At 44.7% G+C, this 15405-nt stretch overlaps 1 protein-coding gene across 1 annotated transcript in view; it reads left to right on the top strand.

The window, feature by feature from the left end:
- The window catches only part of LOC121584483 (WD repeat and FYVE domain-containing protein 3-like), a 267617-nt gene that overhangs the window by 94037 nt on the left and 158175 nt on the right, over positions 1 to 15405 (top strand). Inside the window, exons 5-6 of the mRNA XM_045225961.1 lie at positions 10916 to 11080; positions 15071 to 15263. Of these exons, the coding sequence (XP_045081896.1) occupies positions 10916 to 11080; positions 15071 to 15263 (358 nt within the window). The remainder of the gene's footprint in view (positions 1 to 10915; positions 11081 to 15070; positions 15264 to 15405) is intronic.

The following is a 15405-nucleotide window of genomic DNA, read 5'->3' as shown; positions in this document are numbered from 1 at the left end:
AACATCCTGTAGAACATCCTGTAGCCTAGGACCTGTAGAACATCCTGTAAAACATCATGTAGCCTAGGACCTATAGAACATCCTGTAACCTAGGACCTATAGAACATCCTGTAGCCTAGGACCTATAGAACATCCTGTAGCCTAGGACCTGTAGAACATCCTGTAACCTAGGACCTATAGAACATCCTGTAGCCTAGGACCTGTAGAACATCCTGTAGCCTAGGACCTATAGAACATCTTGTAGCCTAGGACCTGTAGAACATCCTGTAGCCTAGGACCTATAGAACATCCTGTAACCTAGGACCTATAGAACATCCTGTAGCCTAGGACCTGTAGAACATCCTGTAGCCTAGGACCTGTAGAACATCCTGTAACCTAGGACCTGTAGAACATCCTGTAGAACATCCTGTAGCCTAGGACCTATAGAACATCCTGTAGCCTAGGACCTATAGAACATCCTGTAGCCTAGGACCTATAGAACATCCTGTAGCCTAGGACCTATAGAACATCCTGTAGCATAGGACCTGTAGAACATCCTGTAACCTAGGACCTATAGAACATATTGTAGCCTAGGACCTGTAGAACATCCTGTAACCTAGGACCTATAGAACATCCTGTAGAACATCCTGTAGCCTAGGACCTGTAGAACATCCTGTAGAACATCCTGTAGCCTAGGACCTATAGAACATCCTGTAGAACATCCTGTAGCCTAGGACCTATATAACATCATGTAGCCTAGGACCTGTAGAACATCCTGTAACCTAGGACCTATAGAACATCCTGTAACCTAGGACCTGTAGAACATCCTGTAGCCTAGGACCTATAGAACATCATGTAGCATAGGACCTATAGAACATCCTGTAGAACATCCTGTAGCCTAGGACCTATAGAACATCCTGTAGCATAGGACCTGTAGAACATCCTGTAACCTAGGACCTATAGAACATCCTGTAGCCTAGGACCTGTAGAACATCCTGTAACCTAGGACCTGTAGAACATCCTGTAGCCTAGGACCTATAGAACATCCTGTAACCTAGGACCTATAGAACATCCTGTAGCCTAGGACCTATAGAACATCCTGTAGCCTAGGACCTGTAGAACATCCTGTAACCTAGGACCTATAGAACATCCTGTAACCTAGGACCTATAGAACATCCTGTAGCCTAGGACCTATAGAACATCCTGTAACCTAGGACCTATATAACATCCTGTAGCCTAGGACCTGTAGAACATCCTGTAGAACATCCTGTAGCCTATGACCTGTAGAACATCCTGTAGAACATCCTGTAGCCTAGGACCTATAGAACATCCTGTAACCTAGGACCTGTAGAACATCCTGTAACCTAGGACCTGTAGAACATCCTGTAGCCTAGGACCTATAGAACATCCTTTAGCCTAGGACCTGTAGAACATCCTGTAACCTAGGACCTATAGAACATCCTGTAGCCTAGGACCTGTAGAACATCCTGTAGCCTAGGACCTGTAGAACATCCTGTAACCTAGGACCTGTAGAACATCCTGTAGTCTAGGACCTATAGAACATCCTGTAGCATAGGACCTGTAGAACATCCTGTAGCCTAGGACCTGTAGAACATCCTGTAGCCTAGGACCTGTAGAACATCCTGTAGCCTAGGACCTGTAGAACATCCTGTAGCCTAGGACCTATAGAACATCCTGTAGCCTAGGACCTGTAGAACATCCTGTAACCTAGGACCTGTAGAACATCCTGTAGAACATCCTGTAGCCTAGGACCTATAGAACATCCTGTAGCCTAGGACCCATAGAACATCCTGTAGCCTAGGACCTATAGAACATCCTGTAGCATAGGACCTGTAGAACATCCTGTAACCTAGGACCTATAGAACATCTTGTAGCCTAGGACCTGTAGAACATCCTGTAACCTAGGACCTGTAGAACATCCTGTAGAACATCCTGTAGCCTAGGACCTATAGAACATCCTGTAGCCTAGGACCTGTAGAACATCCTGTAGAACATCCTGTAGCCTAGGACCTGTAGAACATCCTGTAGCCTAGGACCTGTAGAACATCCTGTAGCCTAGGACCTATAGAACATCCTGTAGCCTAGGACCTATAGAACATCCTGTAGAACATCCTGTAGCCTAGGACCTGTAGAACATCCTGTAGCCTAGGACCTATAGAACATCCTGTAGCCTAGGACCTATGGAACATCCTGTAGCCTAGGACCTATAGAACATCCTGTAGCCTAGGACCTATAGAACATCCTGTAGCCTAGGACCTGTAGAACATCCTGTAGTCTAGGACCTATAGAACATCCTGTAGCATAGGACCTGTAGAACATCCTGTAGCCTAGGACCTGTAGAACATCCTGTAGCCTAGGACCTGTAGAACATCCTGTAGCCTAGGACCTGTAGAACATCCTGTAGCCTAGGACCTATAGAACATCCTGTAGCCTAGGACCTGTAGAACATCCTGTAACCTAGGACCTGTAGAACATCCTGTAGAACATCCTGTAGCCTAGGACCTATAGAACATCCTGTAGCCTAGGACCCATAGAACATCCTGTAGCCTAGGACCTATAGAACATCCTGTAGCATAGGACCTGTAGAACATCCTGTAACCTAGGACCTATAGAACATCTTGTAGCCTAGGACCTGTAGAACATCCTGTAACCTAGGACCTGTAGAACATCCTGTAGAACATCCTGTAGCCTAGGACCTATAGAACATCCTGTAGCCTAGGACCTGTAGAACATCCTGTAGAACATCCTGTAGCCTAGGACCTGTAGAACATCCTGTAGCCTAGGACCTATAGAACATCCTGTAGCCTAGGACCTATGGAACATCCTGTAGCCTAGGACCTATAGAACATCCTGTAGCCTAGGACCTATAGAACATCCTGTAGCCTAGGACCTGTAGAACATCCTGTAGTCTAGGACCTATAGAACATCCTGTAGCATAGGACCTGTAGAACATCCTGTAGCCTAGGACCTGTAGAACATCCTGTAGCCTAGGACCTGTAGAACATCCTGTAGCCTAGGACCTGTAGAACATCCTGTAGCCTAGGACCTATAGAACATCCTGTAGCCTAGGACCTGTAGAACATCCTGTAACCTAGGACCTGTAGAACATCCTGTAGAACATCCTGTAACCTAGGACCTATAGAACATCCTGTAGCCTAGGACCCATAGAACATCCTGTAGCCTAGGACCTATAGAACATCCTGTAGCATAGGACCTGTAGAACATCCTGTAACCTAGGACCTATAGAACATCTTGTAGCCTAGGACCTGTAGAACATCCTGTAACCTAGGACCTGTAGAACATCCTGTAGAACATCCTGTAGCCTAGGACCTATAGAACATCCTGTAGCCTAGGACCTGTAGAACATCCTGTAGAACATCCTGTAGCCTAGGACCTGTAGAACATCCTGTAGCCTAGGACCTGTAGAACATCCTGTAGCCTAGGACCTATAGAACATCCTGTAGCCTAGGACCTATAGAACATCCTGTAGAACATCCTGTAGCCTAGGACCTGTAGAACATCCTGTAGCCTAGGACCTATAGAACATCCTGTAGCCTAGGACCTATGGAACATCCTGTAGCCTAGGACCTATAGAACATCCTGTAGCCTAGGACCTATAGAACATCCTGTAGCCTAGGACCTGTAGAACATCCTGTAGAACATCCTGTAGCCTAGGACCTATAGAACATCCTGTAGCCTAGGACCTGTAGAACATCCTGTAACCTAGGACCTGTAGAACATCCTGTAACCTAGGACCTATAGAACATCCTGTAACCTAGGACCTGTAGAACATCCTGTAACCTAGGACCTATAGAACATCCTGTAACCTAGGACCTATAGAACATCCTGTAACCTAGGACCTGTAGAACATCCTGTAGCCTAGGACCTGTAGAACATCCTGTAGCCTAGGACCTATAGAACATCCTGTAACCTAGGACCTATAGAACATCCTGTAGCCTAGGACCTATAGAACATCCTGTAGCCTAGGACCTGTAGAACATCCTGTAGCCTAGGACCTATAGAACATCATGTAGCCTAGGACCTATAGAACATCCTGTAACCTAGGACCTATAGAACATCCTGTAGCCTAGGACCTATAGAACATCCTGTAGCCTAGGACCTGTAGAACATCCTGTAGAACATCCTGTAGCCTAGGACCTGTAGAACATCCTGTAGAACATCCTGTAGCCTTGGACCTATAGAACATCCTGTAACCTAGGACCTGTAGAACATCCTGTAGCCTAGGACCTATAGAACATCCTGTAACCTAGGACCTGTAGAACATCCTGTAGCCTAGGACCTATAGAACATCCTGTAACCTAGGACCTATAGAACATCCTGTAACCTAGGACCTATAGAACATCCTGTAGCCTAGGACCTGTAGAACATCCTGTAACCTAGGACCTATAGAACATCCTGTAACCTAGGACCTATAGAACATCCTGTAACCTAGGACCTATAGAACATCCTGTAGCCTAGGACCTGTAGAACATCCTGTAACCTAGGACCTATAGAACATCCTGTAACCTAGGACCTATAGAACATCCTGTAACCTAGGACCTGTAGAACATCCTGTAACCTAGGACCTATAGAACATCCTGTAACCTAGGACCTATAGAACATCCTGTAACCTAGGACCTATAGAACATCCTGTAGCCTAGGACCTATAGAACATCCTGTAACCTAGGACCTGTAGAACATCCTGTAGCCTAGGACCTATAGAACATCCTGTAGCCTAGGACCTATAGAACATCCTGTAACCTAGGACCTATAGAACATCCTGTAACCTAGGACCTATAGAACATCCTGTAACCTAGGACCTATAGAACATCCTGTAACCTAGGACCTATAGAACATCCTGTAGCCTAGGACCTGTAGAACTTTCAATGATGGTCTTCACTCAACTTTATTGACCGTTCTGGCCTGTACAAAACAATGCCTAGACTGAAACAGCATCAAAATAAAACATATTTAGTTTCAGGACTTTCATACAATAAAACAACCTTTGTGGAATTTAAAGGACTACACACATAATGTAATCTTGATTGTCCCGCAAATATTAGATGTAAGTAATTGGTAGATAAATGTGATTATTGTACCATGTAATACCAGGTCAATGGGTCAGTGGGTCAATGGGTCAATGGGTCAGTGGGTCAATGGGTCAATGCAGGACTGTAAAGTAAAGCCACAGAACCGTCTACTTCTTCTTCATCTGTATCTGTGTCTTTCTGTATCTGTGTCTTTCTGTATCTGTGTCTTTCTGTAGCTGTGTCTTTCTGTATCTGTGTCTTTCTGTAGCTGTGTCTTTCTGTATCTGTGTCTTTCTGTAGCTGTGTCTTTCTGTATCTGTGTCTTTCTGTATCTGTGTCTTTCTGTATCTGTGTCTTTCTGTATCTGTGTCTTTCTGTATCTCTGTCTTTCTGTAGCTGTGTCTTTCTGTATCTGTGTCTTTCTGTATCTGTGTCTTTCTGTAGCTGTGTCTTTCTGTATCTGTGTCTTTCTGTATCTGTGTCTTTCTGTATCTGTGTCTTTCTGTATCTGTGTCTTTCTGTATCTGTGTCTTTCTGTATCTGTGTCTTTCTGTATCTGTGTCTTTCTGTAGCTGTGTCTTTCTGTATCTGTGTCTTTCTGTAGCTGTGTCTTTCTGTAGCTCTGTCTTTCTGTATCTGTGTCTTTCTGTATCTGTGTCTTTCTGTATCTGTGTCTTTCTGTATCTGTGTCTTTCTGTAGCTGTGTCTTTCTGTAGCTGTGTCTTTCTGTATCTGTGTCTTTCTGTATCTGTGTCTTTCTGTATCTGTGTCTTTCTGTATCTGTGTCTTTCTGTATCTGTGTCTTTCTGTATCTGTGTCTTTCTGTATCTGTGTCTTTCTGTAGCTGTGTCTTTCTGTAGCTGTGTCTTTCTGTATCTGTGTCTTTCTGTATCTGTGTCTTTCTGTATCTGTGTCTTTCTGTATCTGTGTCTTTCTGTATCTGTGTCTTTCTGTATCTGTGTCTTTCTGTAGCTCTGTCTTTCTGTATCTGTGTCTTTCTGTATCTGTGTCTTTCTGTAGCTCTGTCTTTCTGTATCTGTGTCTTTCTGTATCTGTGTCTTTCTGTATCTGTGTCTTTCTGTATCTGTAGCTGTGTCTTTCTGTATCTGTAGCTGTGTCTTTCTGTAGCTGTGTCTTTCTGTAGCTGTGTCTTTCTGTAGCTGTGTCTTTCTGTAGCTGTGTCTTTCTGTATCTGTGTCTTTCTGTAGCTGTGTCTTTCTGTAGCTGTGTCTTTCTGTATCTGTGTCTTTCTGTAGCTGTGTCTTTCTGTAGCTGTGTCTTTCTGTAGCTGTGTCTTTCTGTAGCTGTGTCTTTCTGTATCTGTGTCTTTCTGTAGCTGTGTCTTTCTGTAGCTGTGTCTTTCTGTATCTGTGTCTTTCTGTAGCTGTGTCTTTCTGTATCTGTGTCTTTCTGTAGCTGTGTCTTTCTGTAGCTGTGTCTTTCTGTATCTGTGTCTTTCTGTATCTGTAGCTGTGTCTTTCTGTAGCTGTGTCTTTCTGTATCTGTGTCTTTCTGTATCTGTAGCTGTGTCTTTCTGTAGCTGTGTCTTTCTGTAGCTGTGTCTTTCTGTAGCTGTGTCTTTCTGTATCTGTGTCTTTCTGTATCTGTAGCTGTGTCTTTCTGTATCTGTGTCTTTCTGTAGCTGTGTCTTTCTGTATCTGTGTCTTTCTGTAGCTGTGTCTTTCTGTAGCTGTGTCTTTCTGTATCTGTGTCTTTCTGTAGCTGTGTCTTTCTGTATCTGTGTCTTTCTGTATCTGTATCTGTGTCTTTCTGTATCTGTAGCTGTCTCGGTGTCTGTCTCAGTGTCTGCCTCGATGTCGATGACTGTATCTTTCTGCTCTAACTAGGGTAATGGGTTTATATTCCAAGCTCTGCAGTCGCAGACAACACGACAACACACACACTGCTGGTGGTCTCAGGCAGCAAAACAAAGGGTCTCTCTCTCTCTCTCTCTCTCTCTCTCTCTCTCTGTCTCTCTCTCTGTCTCTCTCTCTCTGTCTCTCTCTCTCTCTCTCTCCTATCTCTCTCTTTCCATCTCTCTCTCTCTCTCTCTCTCTCTCTCTCCGCCCTCTCTCTCTCTCTCTCTCTCTCTGCCCTCTCTCTCCTATCTCTCTCTTTCCATCTCTCTCTCTCTCTCTCTCTCTCTCTCTCTCCGCCCTCTCTCTCTCTCTCTCTCTCTCTGCCCTCTCTCTCCTATCTCTCTCTTTCCATCTCTCTCTCTCTCTCTCTCTCTCTGCCCTCTCTCTCTCCGCCCTCTCTCTCTCCGCCCTCTCTCTCTCCACCCTCTCTCTCTCTCTCCGCCCTGGGATTGATTTGCACTTTTCGCACCAAAGTACATTCATCTCTAGGAGACAGAACGCGTCTCCTTCCTGAGCGGTATGACGGCTGCGTGGTCCCATGGTGTTTATACTTGCGTACTATTGTTTGTACAGATGAACGTGGTACCTTCAGGCGTTTGGAAATTGCTCCCAATGATGAACCAGACTTGTGGAGGACTACAATTTTTTTTCTGAGGTCTTGGCTGATTTCTTTTGATTTTCCCATGATGTCAATCAAAGAGGCACTGAGTTTGAATGTAGGCCTTGAAATACATCCACAGGTACACCTCCAATTGACTCAAATTATGTAAATTAGTCTATCAAAAATTTCTAAAGCCATGACGACATTTTCTGGAATTTTCCAAGCTTATAGGCACAGTCAACTTAGTGTATGTAAACTTCTGACCCACTGGAATTGTGATGCAGTGAATTATAAGTGAAGTAATCTGTCTGTAAACAATTTTTGGAAAAAAACAGTGTCCCAAAACTTTTTGGAGTTAGTGCTACAGGATGCAAATTTCTGTTTGAAAAAGCAAGCCTTTGCTTTCCTAACTGATTGTGTATATTGGTTCCTGACTTCCCTGAAAAGTTGCATATCGCGGGGGCTGTTCGATGCTAATGCAGTACGCCACAGGATGTTTTTGTGCTGGTCAAGGGCAGTCAAGTCTGAGGAGAACCAGGGGCTATATCTGTTCTTAGTTCTGTCCATCCTCTTCCATTCAGACCATAGAGACATCCCCTCTATCATCCTCTCCTCTACCATTCACATCATCCCCTCCCAATCACCTCCACTGACTACATACACCCTTGGTAGACTTTCAGAATGAAAGAAGATTAAGAATGTCAAAATGCCTCTAACATATAGCCTAGATTTTCGCATTCGTACAAACTCAAAACAGATCTAGGCTGTTTTCTGTTCTGTCCTTGTGATTCCCCAGCTTTCCCTCTCTCTTGTCCTCTATCTCCTCCCTCTCTCTCTTCTCTCCTCTTCTCCTATCTCCTCCGTCTCTCCTCTCCTATCTCCTCCTCTCCTATCTCCTCCGTCTCTCCTATCTCCTCCCTCTCTCCTCTCTTCTCTCCTCCTCTCTTCTATCCTCCTCTCTTCTCTCCTCCCTCTCTCCTCCCTCTCTTCTCTCCTCCCTCTCTCCTCCCTCTCTTCTCTCCTCCCTCTCTCCTCTCTTCTCTCCTCCCTCTCTCCTCTCTTCTCTCCTCCTCTCTTCTCTCCTCCCTCTCTCCTCCCTCTCTCCTCTCTTCTCTCCTCCTCTCTTCTCTCCTCCTCTCTTCTCTCCTCCTCTCTTCTCTCCTCCCTCTCTTCTCTCCTCCCTCTCTCCTCTCTTCTCTCCTCCCTCTCTCCTCTCTTCTCTCCTCCTCTCTTCTCTCCTCCCTCTCTCCTCTCTTCTCTCATCCTCTCTTCTCCCCTCCTCTCTTCTCCCCTCCTCTCTTCTCTCCTCTCCTCTCTTCTCTCCTCCCTCTCTCCTCTCTTCTCTCCTCCTCTCTTCTCTCCTCTCCTCCCTCTCTCTTCTCTTCTCTCCTCCCTCTCTCCTCTCTTCTCTCCTCCCTCTCTCCTCTCTTCTCTCCTCCCTCTCTCCTCTCTTCTCTCCTCCCTCTCTCCTCTCTTCTCTCCTCCCTCTCTCCTCTCTTCTCTCCTCTCTTCTCTCCTCCTCTCTTCTCTCCTCCCTCTCTCCTATCTCCTCCACTCTGCTCTCTGTTTTGCCGTGTGTGTGTCTCTCTCTGTGTATGTGTGTGTGTGTGTCTCTGTGTGTGTGTGTTTGTGTGTCTCTGTGTGTGTGTGTGTTTGTGTGTCTCTCTCTGTGTGTGTGTGTGTGTGTGTGTGTGTGTGTGTGTGTGTGTGTGTGTAAGAGTGGGAGTTTGATTGTGTAAATCATCTACTTGAATAAGCTCGAGCCGCAGCTCAGTTTCAACAGTTTTCCCTCGGCGTCAGTAAACAGCGATGATGTTGACACACAGACACATACACAAACCTGTTTGGGGAGGGCTCGTCTCATTAGTGTCAATGAGCTGCCACCAGTACAGGGGACATCAAAGCCAGGCTCAGCTGTCTACAGTACGGGGGGGACAGTGTATATATACAGACATACCACATTTATACACACACATATATATATATATATATATATACATTACCAGTCAAAAGTTTGGACACACCTACTCATTCCAGGGTTTGTCTTTATTTTTACTATTTTCTACATTGTAGAATAATAGTGAAGACATCAAAACTATGACATAACACATATGGAATCATGTAGTAAAAAAGTATTAAACAAATATATATTTTATATTTGAGATTCTTCAAATAGCCACCCTTTGCCTTGATGACAGCTTTGCACACTCTTGGCATTCTCTCAACCAGCTTCATGAGGAATGCTTTTCCAACAGTCTTGAAGGAGTTCCCACATATGCTGAGCACTTGGCCTCCCGAGTGGCGCAGTGGTCTAAGGCACTGCACTAGAGATCCTGGTTCGATTCCAGGCTCTGTCGCTGCCGGCCGCGACCGGGAGACCCATGAGGCGGAAAACAATTGGCACAGCGCCGTCCAGGGTAGAGGAGGGATGTTTTTGTCCCATCGCGTACTAGCGACTCCTGTGGTGGGCCGGGCGCAGTGCACGCTGACTCGGTCACCACGGTGTTTCCTCCGGCACATTGGTGCGACTGGCTTCCGGGTTAAGCGGGCACTGTGTCAATAAGCAGTGCGGCTAGGTTGGGTTGTGTTTCGGAGGAAGCACGACTCTCGACCTTCGCCTCTCCCGTGTCCGTACGGGAGTTGCAGCGAAGGGACAAGACTGTAACTACCAATTGGATAACATGAAATTGGGTAGAGGATTTTGCGACTGCACTTGAAGAAACATTCAAAGTTCTCTAAATTTTCCGGATTCGCTGACCTTCATGTCTTAAAGTAATGATGGACTGTTGTTTCTCTTTGCTTATTTGAGCTGTTCTTGCCATAATATGGACTTGGTCTTTTACCAAATAGGGCTATCTTCTGTATACCCCTCCCCCTACCTTGTCACAACACAACTGATTGGCTCAAACGCATTAAGATGGAAAGAAATTCCACAAATGTAACTTTTAACAAGGCACACCTGTTAATTGAAATGCATTCCAGGTGACTACCTCATGCAGCTGGTTGAGAGAATGCCAAGAGTGTGCAAAGCTGTCATCAAGGCAAAGGGTGGCTACTTTGAAGAATCCCAAATATAACATATATTTTGATTTGTTTAACACTTTTTTGGTTACTACATGATTCCGAATGGGTTATTTCATAGTTTTGATGTCTTCACTATTATTCTACAATGTAGAAAATAGTAAAAATAAAGAAAAATCCTGGAATAAGTAGGTGTGTCCAAACTTTTGACTGGTAGTGTATATGCACGCACGCACGCACACACACACACACACACACACACACACACACACACACACACACACACACACACACACACACACACACACACACACACACACACACACACACACACACACACACACACACACACACGGCAAGTGAAAGGTGGCTTTTGTAACCTGTGTCTCTTCTCCTCCCTGTAGAAAACGGTGGACTGCATGACCACCATGTCGATGCCCTCCACCCTGGTGAAGTGTCTGTATCTGTTCTTTGACCTTCCTCACATGGAAGAGGCCCCTGGGGCCACACAGAGCCCTGAGCTGCCACTAGCTGACCGCCGGGCTTTGCTACAGAAGGTATTTGTACAGGTCAGTAATCAACCCTTACCCACCTATCCCCTAGTCCCTAGGCTGAGACAGCTGCTCTGATTGGATAGAGCCAAGCTGTCTCATTTCACTCCTTTCATATTTCGCCCCAACCACGTCTCATCGCACTTCTTTCAGTTTTCACATGCAACAACTGTAGTTTAGACCATGACCACAACTACTGACCACAACTACTGACCACAACTACTGACCACAACTACTGACCACACAACTACTGACCACACAACTACTGACCACACAACTACTGACCACAACTACTGACCACAACTACTGACCACAACCACACAACTACTGACCACAACTACTGACCACAACCACACAACTACTGAACCACACACCTACTGACCAAAACTGGGGCCGGTTGCACCAGTTGGGCGTTAAAAAGTTGGTCTTAAATGCTAGGTCGGGCGTAGATACGTCCTACTTTGGGATCAGAATTTACACCTGTTGCACCCACCAAAAGTAAGACTAGTCGTAGCTAAGACCGGTGAAAGCCATGTGCGTTCATGAGATTTGATTCCTTATAGGGATGTTGCTAGGCAGCGGCCGTTACTAGGGTGTTACCATCCTCGTGGCAGTTCTAAACTTTGCGAGGCCATGTCTCACCACTACGCATCCACGTTTTATTAACTGGATGGATCAATCAATAATTACTGTGGGAATGAATATCACAGAATGATGAAACTATTGGAAGAAACTAGTCTAATGCCATTGAAGGTATTTATCATGTTGTTGCTTTACTGAAACTCCCCAAAGTCATCCAACCGTTTAAAATACTTTAAAGCAATAGTCACGTGTGGGACAGCGTTATCGCGCTGCTTTGAGACAAGCGTGGGGACTCGTCTTGATAAATCAATCAATGTCAGATTTTTGTATTGACGGAATCTCTATTTGGATATTTGGTTACAATTAGGCTGGGGAAATGTTAGTCAGATGGAGGTGAGTGTTCACGATGATGATCTTTTAGTTCAGTTTGAAACGTCTAACAGTGTTATCAGAACATTTTGCTAGCATGTTATGTAGCCTAGTCTATATCCCGACTGAAAGCCCTCGACTTGTCTGATAATCAATAAAGGATTTTGTTTCACTGAATCTCCGTCTGTATATTTGGTGATTTGATCTCTGGCTGAGCAAATAAGTGGAGGTGGCGGCACATCTATTAGTTTGATACTATCTGATCAGACACATTTAGCATGCTATAATGTAACATAAATCAAGTCTATCATTTTGCTATTGACTCACAAGTAGGCAACTCGAAAAGCCCGCGGAGGTGGGAAATATGAACACCAGACTCACGTCCTTTTAGGTCTGGCATAGAAAACATTTTAGTTACGACCCACTGGTGCAACCGGCATAGAAAACATTTTAGTTACGACCCACTGGTGCAACCGGCCCCTACTGACCACAACTACTGACCACAACCACACAACTACTGACCACAACTACTGACCACAACCACACAACTACTGACCACAACTACTGACCACAACCACTGCCCTCAACTACTGACCACAACCACTGACCACAACCACTGACCACAACTACTGACCACAACTACTGACCACAACTACTGACCACAACTACTGACCACAACCACTGACCACAACTACTGACCACAACCACTGACCACAACCACTGCCCTCAACTACTGACCACAACTACTGACCACAACTACTGACCACAACTACTGACCACAACTACTGACCACAACTACTGACCACAACTACTGACCACACAACTACTGACCACAACTACTGACCACAACCACTGCCCTCAACTACTGACCACAACTACTGACCACAACTACTGACCACAACTACTGACCACAACTACTGACCACAACCACTGACCACAACTACTGACCACAACTACTGACCACAACTACTGACCACAACCACTGACCACAACCACTGCCCTCAACTACTGACCACAACTACTGACCACAACCACTGACCACAACTACTGACCACACAACTACTGACCACAACTACTGACCACAACTACTGACCACAACTACTGACCACAACCACTGCCCTCAACTACTGACCACAACTACTGACCACAACTACTGACCACAACTACTGACCACAACTACTGACCACAACTACTGACCACAACCACTGACCACAACCACTGCCCTCAACTACTGACCACAACTACTGACCACAACTACTGACCACAACCACTGACCACAACCACTGCCCTCAACTACTGACCACAACTACTGACCACAACTACTGCCCTCAACTACTGCCCTCAACTACTGCCCACAACTACTGACCACAACTACTGACCACAACCACTGACCACAACCACTGACCACAACCACTGACCACAACCACTGACCACAACCACTGACCACAACCACTGCCCTCAACTACTGACCACAACTACTGACCACAACCACTGACCACAACTACTGACCACACAACTACTGACCACAACTACTGACCACAACTACTGACCACAACTACTGACCACACAACTACTGACCACAACTACTGACCACAACCACTGCCCTCAACTACTGACCACAACTACTGACCACAACCACTGACCACAACTACTGACCACACAACTACTGACCACAACTACTGACCACAACTACTGACCACAACTACTGACCACACAACTACTGACCACAACTACTGACCACAACCACTGCCCTCAACTACTGACCACAACTACTGACAACAACCAGAGAACGTGTTTCCATTGCTCCTACTATAACCAGTCACTACCATTACTATAACTATAACCAGTCACTACCACTACTATAACTATAACCAGTCACTACCACTACTATAACTATAACCAGTCACTACCACTACTATAACTATAACCAGTCACTACCATTACTATAACTATAACCAGTCACTACCACTACTATAACTATAACCAGTCACTACCACTACTATAACTATAACCAGTCACTACCACTACTATAACTATAACCAGTCACTACCACTACTATAACTATAACCAGTCACTACCACTACTATAACTATAACCAGTCACTACCACTACTATAACTATAACCAGTCACTACCACTACTATAACTATAACCAGTCACTACCATTACTATAACTATAACCAGTCACTACCACTACTATAACCAGTCACTACCACTACTATAACTATAACCAGTCACTACCATTACTATAACTATAACCAGTCACTACTACTATAACTATAACCAGTCACTACCACTACTATAACTATAACCAGTCACTACCACTACTATAACTATAACCAGTCACTACCATTACTATAACTATAACCAGTCACTACCATTACTACTGTAGACACTACCACTACTATAACTATAACCAGTCACTACCGTTACTACTGTAGACACTACCATTACTATAACTATAACCAGTCACTACCACTACTATAACTATAACCAGTCACTACCATTACTATAATTATAACCAGTCACTACCACTACTATAACTATAACCAGTCACTACCACTACTATAACTATAACCAGTCACTACTACTACTATAACTATAACCAGTCACTACTACTACTATAACTATAACCAGTCACTACCACTACTATAACTATAACCAGACACTACCACTACTATAACTATAACCAGACACTACCATTACTATAACTATAACCAGTCACTACTACTACTATAACTATAACCATAACATCTCTGTTCTGTGTCTGTCTGTCTTTCACTTTTCACACTCAACAACTGTAGTTTAGACATTTATGTGATCTAACTGCCCCACAATCCAAAATAATAAGGTTGATATAGTAGTCTGTTAAAGTAATCAGACCAATTATTTTACTACATTTAACTTTGACTATATGTTACTGCTTTAAAGGCAAACGTTGTTTTTTTAAAAACTTCTTCCACGACCACAAAAAAAATATTTTAGAGCTAAAGAAAGCCCCACAAAGTGACCATCTAGTTTTAATAAAATGATTACATAATTAAATGATTCCTCTTAGATCCTGGTGAAGCTGTGTAGCTTCGTCTCCCCTGCGGAGGAGCTGGCCCAGAAAGACGACCTGCAGCTACTCTTCTCTGCCATCACATCCTGGTGCCCCTCCCACAACCTGCCCTGGAGGAAGAGCGCCGGCCAGATCCTCACCACCATCTCACGACACGGCCTCAGCGTCAACGTCGTCAAGTACATCCACGGTGAGTTTAGGTTTAGGGTTGGTGCTATTAGGAGGTTAGTAGGCAGAACAATCTGAGGACTGGCTGATTTGTAATGGAACATTATCAAACACCTGGTTTCCACATGGAAGGTGTATGATACCGTTCAATTTATTCCATTCCA

This window comes from Coregonus clupeaformis, chromosome 16, assembly GCF_020615455.1.
Source record: "Coregonus clupeaformis isolate EN_2021a chromosome 16, ASM2061545v1, whole genome shotgun sequence".
NCBI lineage: Eukaryota > Metazoa > Chordata > Actinopteri > Salmoniformes > Salmonidae > Coregonus > Coregonus clupeaformis.
This window is presented reverse-complemented; position numbering and strand designations above follow the sequence as displayed.